The sequence below is a fragment of the Sebastes fasciatus genome, chromosome 18 (assembly GCF_043250625.1).
Source record: "Sebastes fasciatus isolate fSebFas1 chromosome 18, fSebFas1.pri, whole genome shotgun sequence".
Classification (NCBI taxonomy): Eukaryota; Metazoa; Chordata; class Actinopteri; order Perciformes; family Sebastidae; genus Sebastes; species Sebastes fasciatus.
Genome location: NC_133812.1, coordinates 22584531 through 22600519, shown reverse-complemented (window position 1 = coordinate 22600519; position 15989 = coordinate 22584531). Strand labels below are relative to the sequence as shown.

Here is a 15989-nt window from a genome sequence, read left to right as displayed (position 1 = left end):
TGTGGCTTTTCGCTTTGACACCAAATCCTCCACCTTCATCTTGTCGATCAACTCTCCTTACTCTCGTCACGTGATAAGTGAAATCTGTCTCCTGCTATTCTGTGCTGCTACTTTTGTACGGAGTAGACACTTTCAGTTTATAATTGTAGCGCCCGTCGTCCGACTAAGTACTGATAACACACTTAGTATCTTACTAAGTGTTTTTTTTTATTTGATTTGATGAACGTGGGTGCTGATACACGGAAATGGGTTTTATTTCTAGAAAAAAAAGGCAAAATGATGCTGGGGGCGGTGGGCAAATGATCTAATCGGTGTATGCCCGAACATGTAACGCCAGCAACACCAAATACCACGGCAAGCCTACTACAAACCACAATTTCGTAACTAAATTCTGCACAAGTGACTAATAGTGTGAGGGAACATATTTGTATCTTATCCTAAACCTCTTACTTTTTTTCTGTGAGGTTTGCTCATATGAGGGTTCCATGTCAGATTCATCAAACTCTCTTAATTGGACAAACTTGTTGTAAAAATGACAAATGCCACCTGTTCATGAGTAGGAGTTCATTCCTGAGATCTGATCATATGCGAGACCTTTTCCACACCATGGATCTTCAAGCTACTGTCAAGAAATCAGAAGATGAAAACATAAATTTAGCAGTGGACCTAAAAAAATATGAAATATTAATACAGCTACCAACAACAGAGCAGCACCCTACTGTGAGAGATGTGAAGAGGAAATGGTTTGACATGAAGTTAGATGCTTAAAAACGTCCTGCTAAAGCCGAGCGGTCCATGAGTTGAGCTGAGACAAGAGAATATTATGTAATAGGTGATGGTACACTGCAACAGAGGATGCTCCCCTTGGACAGCAACTTCCATAAAGAGTGTCAGAAAGCATGCCAATAAAATCATACAATCTAATCCATGATGATGATGATTTGGTAAAAAAAGAAGTGAATATAAGTACTTAGTGACAATATACACAACGTGACTTGTAATGCTTTGCAAATACAAATTATGATCTGCCTATAAGTTGTGTAATATATGTTCCCAGCCCAGGTTTCATTGGTTGTAATTGATCATTTAGTTTCACTACATATATCGGTGTCCTTGCTGCAGCCCTTTTTTATATTTGGAGTTTGTATCTGAGGCTAATGTAGGTTAGCAGTGAGGAAACCGACACTTCACTGCATCTCTTGGGTCCTGAATGGAGGACATTGCTGGTCAGGAGCCAGTCCTGTTTTAGCATCTCTACTATAAATATGAGCCTCTCTGAATGAGGTGACGCTGGATCTCTGCCCGCATACTACAGAGCTCTGAAGCCTGCTATGGCACGGTGTACATTCCTGCCCTGCAGTGCCAAAACTATGACACCCCCTGCATCATATTCCTCTGATTAGTTGTGTCCTTTCATGTCCACCGAAGTTTTGATTGTATAATGGTGGTTTTGCCCGTTCCTGATCTGAATGATTCTTCAGAGCAAATAAGGACAAATTAACTCCCAGCCGAAAAGCTTTAGCAAAAAGAGCCACCTTTATTCTCTTAGTAGGTGACTGATATTGATTTACACTTAATAATGACATTTGTTTTAAATATCCTGCAATATTTGTTTTATAAAAGACAAGTAACATCCTTTAGAACGGTGCAAGCAATCATTAAAAAGTCTGTTTTATTGCAGAATGTATTTATGGTTGACCACAAGTAAATTATATTCACGTTTCCTTGTGGTTTTTCTGCTACGAATAATTTCTCAACCTGTCTGCTGAAATGAAGAATGTCTCTCGTGCCGTGAACAGTCCAAACAGTTGAGTTAATGTGCTGAAGATTTATAGACGCTCTTGCCCTCAGACACGCTCCCCCCTGACCACACACATGCAAATAGTAAAGAAAAAAATGTATCTGGCTCTGACACTTGGCGTAAAATAAACTGTGTGTGTGACCGCAGACTTCACCCACCCTGTCGCCCTACTCTAACTCTCCCTTGTTCAGCACCTTAAATGGCAAAAGGGTGCAACTCAGAGTTTACGCACAGTAGGCTTCTGTTTACAGAAACTGAGCGATTTTCTCTCCAACCTCTGTATTGCTGCATGTAGAAAAGGCTAAATATGTCACCGTGGCCTCCAGTTGGGTTCTGTCTGTGTCACGGTGGTATGACGGAGGATTTATCTTTAATATCATCACTGTGGCTCTGCATGAGGTTGGACCAGAGTCAATATTTGCCCTCATAATGGGCTTTCTTTCTTTCTCTCTCTCTCTGTCTTCTGCCAGGCTTCTGTCTCACAATAATCTTGCCAGATTAAGCCGGCCACAGATGTAAAACCAAAAGCGTGGATTCCCTTGATGAGCTTAGGGAAAGTTTCTGAGGCTTACTTTGCTCGTCCACTTACCTTCGATTTGTTCTGAACAGCTGCAGTGGCTTGAGCCGAACTAAGCCGCTCACCTGCACAGACTTAAGATCTGTCGCTCATTTGGATTCACTTGTTTTAATAACCGCCAAAGAACCATTTTAGTGAGGTGATGGTGTTTGGTAAATACAGTTAATATGGCAGCAGCAGCCTCTCAGCTCCAACAACTACTGTACCACATCTGATCCAGTGGAGCTGCTCAATGGAAACAGAAGGTTATAGTTGTGAGTGAGCATCCGTAGAGGAGTGTGTTGGAGCTGGTTATCTCTCGGGAGTGAATTTGTCAAACGGTTTGAATGTCAAATTAGTTAGAACCACTTTCCCTGGTGAAATAATCTTACTTTGTTGAATCAAACCTACAAAAATACATTTTTGGCCACCTTTTTTAACACAATATTGACATATTATCACCTGATAAAGTTGGTTATGGCTCATTTACACATCCATTAGACATGGAGTAACATTAGCATTCAGTTGGAGTCGTGTTTCTGACCACCTGGTGAATCCAAGTCCCTATATTTATTCTTGTTCCAGCTCTGTTTTGGTCTCCACCAACTCCTGAAGGAAATATCTGGCTATTTAAAGGATTGGGCGATATGTTAAAGTTTTCCAACTGGCCACCATCAGCCCAACAACTGGTGATTGCCGATATATTTATGCAAGTGTGCCGTAGTTTCAGCTGGGAGATCAGCTGTTCTAGCGGCAGAGCATCGTAAAACACACTCTGGTTTGGTCAAAATAAACCCTTCACTGAGTGAGATGTGCCGGCTCTTCACATCGTTTTCCCCCGCTGTCTCTCTCTCTGCCTTCAGAGCAGCAGATGAGCGTCTCTGGTTCTTCGGAGGCAGATGCTTAAATTAGCAAAATAAAATGACGAACATCACCCAAAAAATCGCCCAGAAAAAAAAACACGGCAATGTACTCAGCCAATCGTTGAAAGACGATATATTCGTCCAGTTGCCAGCGGTTAAAGACTCTGCTACGTGCAGTTGCTAACTTTATCCATTTCACGTTTGGTGCTAGGCAGCTAGCATACAGTCGATTTTCAGAGCTGAGGCTCAGAGCGGAAAGATTGAATCAAAACAGTAAACATGCAGTCCACAAAACCAAAATAATCAGCTGAAAGACGCTAAAATGCTCCATAAAGGAGATGGACTGCAGAGCTGGTTGGTAATTCTCTGGGTGGTAATGGTGAAAGGTGTCCCTCATAATGATCAACCAACAGGGATTTAATCCATTGTTGATATAAAAAATCCTAATTTGTGCAGCTTTAAGTGGCATTTTGTAAATTTAATTTCTTCAGTTTGACTTGTTTATATATTGACTTGATCTTCCTCTCCTCTTGATTTCCTCAGATCTCTGGCTGGTCCCCCTCAGATGCTTGTGATCCAAACCCTTGTGAGAACGAGGCCAAGTGCCACAGCATGGACCAGGACTTCTACTGCGCCTGTCCCGAAGGCTACGAGGGAAAGACGTGTGAGCGGCTCAAAGAGAACTGTCAAACCGCCCCGTGTCAAGGTAACTGAAGTCGTCTGCAGTGATGAAACCATATTGAACAACACTACTATGTCAAAGAAAAATCATACATTATAGACGTTTTTTTTTCTTTCTTTATCTAGTGATTGACAGCTGCACTGTTGCTGTAGCAACCAACGACTCAGCTGGAGTGCGGCATATCTCCTCCAACGTCTGCGGCCCACGAGGACGCTGCATCACCCAGCCAGCGGGCAACTTCACCTGCATGTGTGATCCGGGTTTCAGCGGCATCTACTGTCATGAAAGTACGTAGACTGAAATTTAAAAATGGGGAAAAAGTTAGTTTTTAAATGATTGTCTGAAAAAGAACCGATAAGAGTAGTAGCAGATACTCATCTCTACTCGTGTTATGAATACAATACATTATGATGTTATTTTGTTATCGCCAATGGTTACGGACCTCTGACCTTTAATTAAAAATCAGATGCAGACCTTTGAGTACGTTTAAGAACCCCTGAAATAAAATGTTGCTAAGAGTCATAGACAAACATCTTCTGAGTGTATTCCTGCTGAAAGTGTTTTTGTCTGTCTAACCTTTCCCCCCCTCCCTTCCTCTTCATCCTCAGATATCAACGACTGCATCAGCAACCCGTGTGGAAACGGAGGGACCTGCATCGATGGAGTGAACTCCTTCCAGTGCTTCTGTCCTGACGGCTGGGAGGGTCGACTCTGCGACCTCAGTGAGTCCCTCGGCTCCAACATGATTCAGTCTATGCAGCATTTTAAATAAACAAACAGTCATGTCTGGGGGTAGAGCTTCTGCTTCTGCACTCAATCGAAGACTGTCTGGTAAAGATGGAAACATGTTAAGTCTTCTTCCTTCCTCCAGACGTCAACGAGTGCAGACACAACCCGTGTAAGAACGGCGGGCGCTGCGTCGACCTGGTGAACGACTTCTACTGCGAGTGTGCCGACAACTGGAAGGGCAAGACCTGCCATTCCCGTGAGTTATGTCGACTCTGTGTTAATGTGTGTGTTTATGTTCATGGCTCGCTGTGGCCCCCCCGACTCCACCACACTCACACATCTTTGTCTGTTATGAGGATCATAAGAATCGTCCTGTCTTACCGATGCTATGAAGAGTCATATGAGGGACGTGTGTGACCTCAGTGTTTTTCTGTAATCCTGACCAGGCGAGAGTCAGTGTGACGCAACCACCTGCAGTAACGGAGGCACCTGCTACGACCACGGGGACGCCTTCCGCTGTGCCTGCCCGCCTGGTTGGGGAGGAAACACATGCAACACAGGTGAGGCCTCGCTGAACCTGTTTGAATCCAAGATGTGAGCTGTGTTTCAGAGGTCTGGGATCAGGGTAATTTGGGCTAACAAGCCGGGTTTCCACCAAAAAGTTCATGGTCATTTTAGTCCCTGGAACTACTTTTCAAGGAACTAAAAGGTAAATTAGTCAGCTGACGTATGAAAAAGCAACGTGACATTGCCTGCAGCCTTCTGTTCAGCATTCCCGCCTGTTTCATAAAAAAAACACGTTGGAAAAAATAAACATTTATCATACATAACGAATATCAATAGTTTTGTCTCACTGCAACGATATTTACTGCTGCATGTTGGATGTAATGAATGAAATGCAGCGGAAAATGAAATTAAGAGCATCTGTCTCCACAGTAAATCCTCTGAGTGTTTGATGGTTATTTATTTGTGCTCTACATTTAGTTTAGTTAATGCCGTGAAATTATCAGAAAATAACTTTTCTCTCATTCGCGGCACTGTGGCGCTGCGTTATCTGTTTCTTCTACCGACAGCAGAGTCTAACTTTACTTTTAATGTTATCAAAAAAAGAGAAATGCTCTCCCCTCATCCTATAATTGTCCTAAATTGATACTAGAGTACTTCCTTGTTTATGAATGAAGCGATACACAAGTTGAAGCAGCTGCGCTCAGTGACGGTCATGCCTGCAAACTCCACCTGAAAGTTCCACTACTTTCATAAAGTACTACCCCTGACCAGGGCCTTTTGGGGGATAAAATGTCCCCAGAACTTAATTTAGATCCTGCTCGCTACGGTCGAAACAAAATTGGTTCCTAGTTTCGGGGGAAAGTTTCTGCGGTGGAAAAGGGGCTATAGATTAATTCATATATTCAGGGCTTTCCACTAACATTCATTGTACCATATATAGTATTTCAGCAAGTCCTTACAAGCCTAATTCTACTGACAGCCTTGTGTTTTCATAATGTTAGAGATTCAAACAGATTTCAAGGTCCTCAGGCATTAACTTTTTACGCTTTTAATTAGAGTTTGTGTGCAAAATGTCAGGTTAGAAAAGGTCAGGAAAAATATCAAAGTTGTACTTGTACATGTTTTATTGCCCAAACGCTGTCATGTTTGATGTACCTGGCTACACTATTTCTGTTTTCTTTTACATCTGTGATCTTTGACAAGATTTTTTGACTTGATGCTTTCTGTCTTCCGACAGCCAAGAACAGCACATGCGCCTCCAGTCCTTGTTCCAACGGTGGGACCTGTGTGGGAGGAGGAGACACCTTCACCTGCATCTGCAAAGAGGGCTGGGAAGGCCCCACCTGCGGCCAAAGTTAGTTTCTCTACGTAGCTTCGCATATTACCGACTGAACTGCTTTCTTAGAATTTAACTTCATCATTTTATGACAAGATTATTTTGGGACTGCAAATTATTTTGGTTTACGATATTGTCATTCTGCCAGCGTATCACAGACCTGCAATATCTAAGAGCTTTAAATGTCACAGTATCCCAAGTAACACAAGGAAATGTGTGATTTATCCAAGACTACGAATTGTAACAATGGTATTTAAGGGCCCTCAGTCTGGGAGGGCTTCTCTGTAATGCAACAATGAGAATATAAGTTATTACAAATGCCATCATCGCCTGCCAAAACTGACCAGCTCACATAGTTAAGTTGCCAGTTTATGAGCTCGTAATAAAAGAGCAAGCTGTGTTTATTACAACATAACTTGAATATATAAAGATGACACATGTGTTTTAACAAGAAATATAGAAATGTATCCAGAGTAGGGCTGCACTAGTAATCTAAATTTGATCAAAATCACAATATGACCTACTGCAAATGTCATATCGCAGGAGGCACAATATTTGTTAAAGGCGAAATGTGTGTCAAATAAGGTTTTAAATTAAATATTGTGGTGCTGCAGAGAAGTCCTGGCCTACACATCATATTATACAGACTTAAGAAAACATCTTTGTTTCTTGTTTTTCAATGAAAATGAGAATAATGATGTAAAAATGATTACTCCCTCTAATATCACAAATCATATTGTAATTGCAATATCAGTCAAAATAATCGGAATTAGAATTTTTTTTCAAAATCATGCAACCTTAATCCAGAGTAGCTCATAGCTGCCTACAACTCCTCAAACATGTAGTGTACAGTATGCTCAGATGAACAGCGGCTAAAGTGACACAAATAGAACTTGTAGAAAGTTTAAAGCAAAAGAGTAAATATGGAAAATGACACAAACGGCACTGTAACAATTCAACACTAAATGTCTCCTTTTTGTCGTTCTCTTCAACAGATATAAACGACTGCAACCCTCATCCATGGTATGTACAGTTTCCTGCCTCACACACACACACACACTCCTGTGGCGTAGCCAAAACCTCCCCTCTTTTATCCCCGTCTCCACACTTCACACAGACCTTGCCGGCTGGAGGGGTGAAGGGCCGCTAAAAGCAGTGCAAGTTGTCCTTAAATCAAGCCTCAAAGGGGCATCTCTCAGAGCAGGGGGGCTTCCATATTGAATAGGACAGAGAGAGGTGGGGCGAGAGAGAGGAGTCCCACCTACCCCGTGGTGAATGCAGGTGGGGGGTGGAGTGGTGGCGGCGGCGGGGGGGGGAGGAGGGCGTTCGTGTCCATTCTTCCCGTGCGACCTGGGGGGGAGCTGGGCTTTGAGGAGGAATGGAAGGAGAGGCATGATGAGAGGAGGAGAGGGGAGGGACTGGACACGCCAATTAGCATCTGAAAGGTGGAGGCTTGTATTGATGAGTTGAATTGAGCCTTGTGACCCCCCTCCCTCCCTTCCTCCACCTACACCACCACATACACCCACACACACAAAAAACTATGTGCTTTGTTGCAGCTGGAAAGGATGTGGCTCTTGTACGGCCTCATCTAATCGTTTCTTATTTCTTTCCTCTCTTCAGTTACAATGGCGGTATCTGTGTGGACGGAGTCAACTGGTTTCGCTGCGAGTGCGCTCCCGGTTTCGCCGGACCAGACTGCCGAATCAGTGAGTAATGACATGAGGTTAAAAACCCAACTATAACATGTTAAATCACCGCCATAGCAACAGTATGATTAAGAGGATGGATAGGTGGAGCGAGAAAAAGGAAAAAGTGGGACACGGAGGAGATGGACACATTGACACCTAAATGTAGGACTAGGACGCCGCCCTCTCCCTTTTTCTCGGTCCTTTAACGCCTCAGAGGTCAGAGGTCGTCCCTCCTCCATACTCACACAGTCACACAAACACACACGGAAGACAAATTACCCAGTGACCCTGAAATTCTTCTTCTCTGCTCCTTTGTTTCGGCCGGATAGCGTTCACCTTTTCTGTCAGGATTGAATTTGAGAATTCTCATCCGGACTGTGTTCATGTGGAATCTGGGTGACAATGGCCGGCGTTCCCAGTGATTTCAGTGGGAGGGCACAATCGATAAGTGTCGTTCAAATAGCTGCTCAAGGAGCAGATGGGTTTGTAGTTAAACATGTGCAAAATGTACTCATTTATGACATGAAATGTGGTGATTTAAAACGTACACTACTTGGTTTTATTTTGCACAAACTGGACGTTTTTTCTTAACTGGCTGCTATTTCCCACAAAGATCCACAAGATAAATCTGAGGGATAAATCATGAGATGATTAACAGAATTGGTAATAAGAGGAAAAATCATTAAACATACAATATCTTTGTTTATTTTCTGGCTAAAATTACCAATTTTTGCAGCAAAATCAGTTAATTCCGCTGTGGTTGGTGAATTCTCTGGCAGTATTGAAGCAAATCTGTGTGCATTTTTCATGGCAAGTTCAACTTTGGTGACATGCTAATTCGCACAGCTTACCACTAGCTAGCTGTCTTGACAGTGCTGACCTTGGCTATAAAGGGTCATTAGCTAAAAATGTTAGGATCCAGGTCCTAGTGTCCAACCATACACTGTAGGTTATATAAGCAGTGGACGCAGTCACCCATTGGTTTGTGGGCTGCCGTTTTGAAGCCTCGAGTTCAGCATTTTGGACGTCACAATCTTGTTTTTTTGCAACCAGAAGTGACACCAGAAGGTGGAGCTAAGTACAACCAAACGCTGAATAAAACATTTTTCATGAACTGAAAACACACTGTGAAAGAGTTAAAGTTGTAAGACAAAAACACGGACAACTCCCAGACTGGACAACGACGCCGTAGCAACCTGTCATTCACAAGGTAGCCCCGCCCTAAAGCACCCCCTGCTTTATGGTCTATTTGACTCTAAATGGGACCATAATTTACTAAATGAACATCATGCTGTATTGAAGAAGACTTGAAACTAGCTATCGAGACCATAAACTCATGTTTACAATGTTTACTGAGGTAATAAATCAAGTGAGAAGTAGAGTCATTTTCTCATAGACTTCTATACAATGACTTATTTTTGCAACCAGAGGAGTCGCCCCCTGCTGGCTGTTAGAAAGAATGCAAGTTTAAGGCACTTCGGCATTGACTTCACTTTTCAGACCCGGAGGTTTGTCCACTGTGTTTAACTTAAAGCTGATGCTCCTCTTCCCTTCACAGACATAAACGAGTGTCAGTCTTCACCCTGTGCCTACGGCGCTACCTGTGTGGACGAGATCAACGGTTTCCGCTGCATCTGTCCGCTTGGTAGAACAGGAGCCCGATGCCAAGAGTGTAAATACATCTCTATTCTCTGCTCATTCAAGTCACTCATTAATCCACTCCATCCTGTAGTTTTTGTAGTCAAAGTGTGTGCAGAATTTTAAATACATTGATAAACTTATTCCTGCTACAGAACGTTCAACATGTTCTCTGTCCATCTGTCTGTTTTCAGTTATAGGTATTGGGAAGACTTGCCGCTATGCTGGTTTGCAGTTTCCACACGGCAGCCACTGGGAGGAAGAGTGCAACAGCTGCCATTGCATCAATGGCAAAGTGGACTGTACAAAGGTAACATGGCCCTTCTTAAGAGTGCCAGCAAATATCTGCAAGCTTCTCACTTACAAACAAGCACAAACAACAGCAAGGAGAAACACAACAACCAGTGACAGTGCTGAGACAGAGGAGCTACTGTTACCATAGAGGTCAAACAAATACACAAACAAGCTGACAGGTTGCTTAGATTAGTTGTTGGTGTGGTAACATTTCTTCATTTCCTTTGTTTTGCTAATTTTGTAGTATTTCATTACATATAAAAACTAAGCTAAAAAAAATCAGAAAATACATTATTGTGTAACATTTTAAATCCCTTCAACTAACCACTAAACATCACAATCATTCATTTGAGAAAGCTGTTAAAATGTGCAATTTTGCTGAGACCGTAAATGAAATCACAGCTGAAACAATAACAACAACAAACTCAGTTATTAATCAATAACGAAGTAATAATCTATTAATATTTTGATTTATTTATAAAGCAAAAATACCAAACATTTGATTATTTTGCTGCTATTCTTTGTCTTAAATGATAGTGAACTATTTTGTTTGCCTCTTTGACTGTTGTTTGGACAAAACAAGCAATTTGTAAAATATGTTCTGCCATTTTTAAAGGCAAAATTATCAGTCAGTTAACTGAGAAAATAAAAGGTTAATAGATGATGTCATTTCCAATTCTTAACATTTGCTGGTTGTTATAATAAGGCAACATGCAGGTTAATATCAATATAAATGTTTTGTGGGGCTATATGACATGAAGGTGAATATTTTGACTCTGTGACACCAGGTGCTGTGTGGTCGTCGTCCCTGCCGGCTCCAGTCTTCGGGCGAGGACCAGAGACTGTCCTGCCCGGCTGGACGAGAGTGTGTGGAGCACAGCTACCTCACGTGCTTCACCCCCCCCTGCCACCAGTGGGGGGTTTGTTCCATGGCTCGACCGTCTCCTCCACAAGCAGCCACCAAGTGCCAGCCGAACACCGCGCATCTGGACAACAGCTGTGGCCGCGTAACGCTCGTCTTCAACAGAGACAAAGTACCACCAGTGAGTCACCTCTTCACGTATCATGTTTGTTGTTGCAGTCGTGAACACATTTTAAAGCAGCAGTGGTTTTTGTATTGTTTTCTGATCAGTATGTGTGTGTGTGCATACGCAGGGAACAACAGTGGAGAACATCTGCTATGAGCTGAGGTATCTTCCCGACACCCAAAGCCTGGCAAAAGACCACGCCCTTTTGCTGCTGTGTGACCTCTCCCATTCGAATCAGGATGCTGTAGAGGTTGCTATAGTAAGTGAATGATCTATGTCGTCCTGTTCTTGGCTTAGCACACTGTCCACTGTGCTCTTACTGTGTAAAGTGTTATTAGAACTACCCCATTTAGAACTGAGAGACACAGAGATGGAGGTCATCAGTTCTTATACCCAGTTTGGCTCGCACAGTTTGAGTTGGTTGGGACCCAAATACCCAAACAACTAGTGCTGCTCTTTGGCCACTTGTACAAGACAGTCAACCCTACTATTGCTCACACATCCTGTTGCATTCAATCACAATTTGTTGCCTTGGAGCGTCTTGCTAGCCTCGTGGATCCAGCCATAGACTGTATATAAGAAGTGAACATAGTCACTGGGACGTCACCCATTAGTTTGTGTACTCCCGTTTTGAAGCCTCGTCATTTTGGTCGTTGCATCTTGTTTTTTTGCAACCAGAAGTGACACGAGAGGGTGGAGCTAAGTACAACCAAACGCTGAATAAGATAATAGTAATTAACTTTCATGAACTGAAAGCACACTGTGAAAGGGCTAAAGTTGTGTAAGATGCAAACACGGACAACTCCCAGACCTGTTGTTACCAACTGTTGTGTCTCATTTCTTCCCTGTTCTCTGGTTTGGTTCTCAGTCCTTCCAGCCGGAGGATCTACCAGACCACAGTCTAATCCAGGAGGCAGCCAGCGCCATAGTGGGCACCTTGTCCAAGCGGCACAACAGCACCGTGATGCTGGCAGTCATTGAGGTCAAAGTGGAAACGCAGGTCATGCCCCCCTCAGTGGGTAAGTAATAATTAACTAAGGTGTCCCACAAGGCGTTGATGTGGGCCCCTTTCAGTTCCTCTTTTAATGACTTCTCACTACTTCTACTGATTTCTATTTCCTTCATTTCCTCCCTTGTACATGTTGACGTCAGCAGATTACCTGGTGCCTCTACTGTGTGTGGTCTTCTGCTTGCTCTGCCTCTTCTGCATCATCGTATGCGTTTGGTGGACGCGCAAACGGAGAAAAGAGCGCGAGAGGAACGCGCGATCGGCCGTCGACGACAACGTGAACAACCAGTGGCAGCCGCTTCGGCTCGTCGTGGGACGTCAGCAGCAGCAGCCGCAGGGGCTGAAGGAAAGCAACAGGGATGCCGAGCAGGAGCGCAAAAAGCTCATGGGCCCCTCCTATCGGACGTGTGACGAGGGGGAGGAGGAGGAGGAGGAGGAGGAGGAGGAGGAGACGGAAGGCGAGCTTGAGCTCGAGGAGGAGGAGGAGGAGTGCGGCGGAGGAGCAGAGGCGGGAAAGCAGCCCGTTTCTAAGTACTCTAAGACTGCAGTGCAGTCCAGTGGGGGAGTGATCTGTACCATGCACAGCTCCAGTTCACCCCTCAAAGCGCCCCACCGGACCCCAGGCTACAGCCCCAAAGACAACCGCTGGAAAAATGTCAGTGCCGTCTTGACTGGTCAGAAAGACCTCAGAGACCATTGTGTATAAGAAATTTAAACAAAATGACTTGCAATGTGGAAGCGAGAGAAGCTGCAAGGCAGCGACTATTCTTATTTTTGGACTACTTTTTGGGAAGAAAAACAGGCTTTGTTATTTTTAATAAGCCGTTTCTTTTTGCGTTGTTTCCATGTTTTCGTCGTCACTGTCACCTGAAATGCTTTTTTTGATTCAGGAGGCTAGACCACAGTGAACATCCTTTTTTGCTTCTGTTCACTTATTTTTCTTTAATTATGTACAGAAGGAGCTGAAATGTAACAATTTTTTCAGGAGGCAAAATAAGCTCTCTGCGATTTTTTTGTTATGGCTTTGTACCATTTAAGAAACGATGAATCATCGAAAAGGAGGCGAAAAAACCAACCTGTATAAAGATTTTTTTTTTGTTTACAGATGGTTATGATTTTGTTAAATTGTCAGCGGTCCTGTTCAGTGTCTGTAGGGGGGGGGGCAGATACACATTAAAGGGACAGTAAAGGAAGGGTTGTGAGGGAAACGGACTGTTGCAGCCACAGTAACAGAGGAAGCCCTCCCTTTGCTCTGTCTCTTCCCGGCTTTGCCCACCGATCCACCTGTGGCCGTCATGCGCCAGCCTTACCAAAACACTTGGCCTGGAGGGGGAGAGGGGACAGAAACCCCAGTGCCTACTATGTGGCCTTCCATTTTATTTTTCTCCTGTCTCTCAGTTGTCTTGGCTGAAAGCTCTGTTTGAGGATTTTTTTGCAGTATTTGAGTTGGTAGCAAGTGCCTTTCCAAGAGCCGCGTCGAGGCTCCGAGTCGCGCTGCCCAGTTTGACCTCCTTGTTCTCAAATCTCAAAGGGATATAAGTGTACATCTAGAGAGTTCAATTTCACAGCAACGCCATTCAAGGTATTTGATCAAAACAGAAATGAATACTCTGTACATATGTGTAAATACTAAAGGAGTCGCTGTGTATATTTGAAATAAGTAACTTAAAGACAAGTCACACATTTTTATTATTATTATTATTATTATTGTTATTATTATGATTAATATTATTTTTATTTTTTTTACAACGCCATTCCTTTTATTTATGCCAGTCGAAATAGGCACGTTTTATAACACTTCATATCCAGAGTCCCACAGTTAAGAACCTTTACAATGAGGTACCACCGATGAAGGAGTTTCTGACGGGTTTAGAGATGGTTTGTCACGAGGAGGACGCATTTCTTTTTGTTTGTGTCGCATCAATAGTTGTGGCTACGTATTTAGTGATTTTTAGTTACGGCAACTCAGTAATGCTTTTCAACTTCAACGTTATACCGTTAAAATAACTGGCCAAAAGGTTGCTACTTCCATTTCCAAATTTCTATGATAAAAAACTGTCTTTATGTGGTCCAACCATAGAAATAGAACAGGAGTAGAACGGACATTGAGCTACTTCCGTGGTCATTTGACTAGTACAAAAGCAAATGGCGATTGTTGTTAGTTGTTATGGTGACAATACACGTCAGTAGGGCCGTAAAGTGATGTCGTAGCTCCAGGGAGACGGATGGCTGGCTAGTTTGCTAGGTAGCTTGTCCTTGAATGTGAATGTCCATTCCACTCCTATTCTCTTTCTATGGGTCCAATTCAGCTCCCTTTGCACTGTAATTCTTCTACCAGCATGGCAACATGAACCTATTGGTTTTAGTCAACAGTTTGTTGGTAGAAATTATGGCCTGGATAGTTTTTGAATGCAAATAAATCCTTTTGCACTTAATTTTCTCTATTGAAGGAAGCCTGTATTAGTATTTGGAAGATGTATAAATGATTCATAGTGTTCTTAGTATTTCATAATTGCATTGCAGAACAGATTTTTAACATAGCCATATTTAAAGGGGAAGTCAAAAATATATCAAATTTGGTAGAAAACTGCTGCCACACTGCTCTACATAGACAGAAACTACCAAGCAAGTTACCCTTAAGGCCACTCCTCAATCAGTGATGTCACAGTAGGTGTTTTGCCTGACAGCGAATGGAGAACGCCTGTTGTGACATCACAAATAGGGGCCAGAATTGAAAAAGTCCACTTCTACATTATTTGATTCAGTCGTCACGTACCCTTTAGTCATATTTAACTTCCTCTATTAGTGATTTTGGATGTTTAATCCGGATTTGGTTGAAAAGACAATTCAACAGTAGCTTTGTTGCTGCCAACATTAAAGCCTTAAAAAGTTATCAAACCATTTCTAAACCCCGTCTCAAACCCTTTAGTTTCAGGTGCCTTAATGTAATGAGTAATGCATTATTTGTGTATCAACGGTCATCTTTTTATGTTGTTGGTTTGTTTTCACTATTAAGGAAAGTAACTCTTTAAAAACATTGTGTGGTGTATAGTGGCGTGTTTTATTCGCCTGAGTAAAGTACACTCCTGGTCTCGCTTTGCTGTCATGGAGATTTCTGGATTAAAACACCTGATGGAAGATTTAAAAGAAAGAAAAGAAATCAGTCCACCGTGACTCTTTTGAGTGTCATGAATGTGGACGTCAGTAGGTCAAATGTGGACATCATGCATTAGCTTCATGTTTGGTTTAAAGGCTTTAATGAAGGGAACAATATTTGCAGATGTGTTTTTTTTTTAAGTTACCAACTCAGTTCAAAATGACCCTTTTTTCATATCATGTCATTGTCTCAAAACGGCATCGTATTTTCTGTAAATGGGACACAGCAAAATAAAGAATTAAAGATGCATCACTGCTGGTGTTAAAAGCTGAATATGCATATTGTATACATTTTATTCTAACAAGGGACATAAGTTAATTTTATACAAAGGTTTCCATTCTTTTAGTGGATGTTTCATTGTTCTAAATAATCATCCCAGTTATTTATTAAAGCAGTTTTGACACATCTTGATCACGCTTGTAATATTTGGTTTGCAGTACACGACATTGGAAAACGCACTCGCTGGTGTGCTGGACATCCATGTACCAAAACATGTCGACATTGTGAAAACACTTTGAACTAAAGGTCCACTCGTGCTGGAACTTTCGACCATATGTGATCGCCTTTATCTGAAGGTTTGTTTCAGTTGTCATGTAGATATTCAACCTTTTAGGACCTTTCATCCATGTTTAAAAATCAAGCTTGACAGTTCATTCTTGATCTTGGAGTTGACAAAACAAAACTTGCCTCAAGGTCTG

The 15989-nt window shown here is 42.5% G+C and overlaps 1 protein-coding gene across 4 annotated transcripts in view; it reads left to right on the top strand.

Moving 5' to 3' along the window:
• The window catches only part of jag2b (jagged canonical Notch ligand 2b), a 55481-nt gene extending 39783 nt beyond the window's left edge, over positions 1–15698 (top strand). For 2 of the 4 annotated variants that reach the window (XM_074615083.1, XM_074615085.1), the window contains 14 exons: positions 3764–3926; positions 4028–4189; positions 4511–4624; positions 4774–4887; positions 5078–5191; positions 6376–6492; positions 7470–7497; positions 8098–8183; positions 9724–9837; positions 9998–10113; positions 10886–11140; positions 11253–11384; positions 11994–12144; positions 12281–15698. In XM_074615083.1, coding sequence (XP_074471184.1) covers positions 3764–3926; positions 4028–4189; positions 4511–4624; positions 4774–4887; positions 5078–5191; positions 6376–6492; positions 7470–7497; positions 8098–8183; positions 9724–9837; positions 9998–10113; positions 10886–11140; positions 11253–11384; positions 11994–12144; positions 12281–12840 — 2226 coding nt within the window. In that variant the 3' untranslated portion in view covers positions 12841–15698. Of the gene's footprint in view, positions 1–3763; positions 3927–4027; positions 4190–4510; positions 4625–4773; positions 4888–5077; positions 5192–6375; positions 6493–7469; positions 7498–8097; positions 8184–9723; positions 9838–9997; positions 10114–10885; positions 11141–11252; positions 11385–11993; positions 12145–12277 lie in introns of all 4 variants that reach the window. The other 2 variants (XM_074615082.1, XM_074615084.1) reach the window with 1 other exon arrangement.
• Positions 15699–15989: the final 291 nt, after the last annotated feature.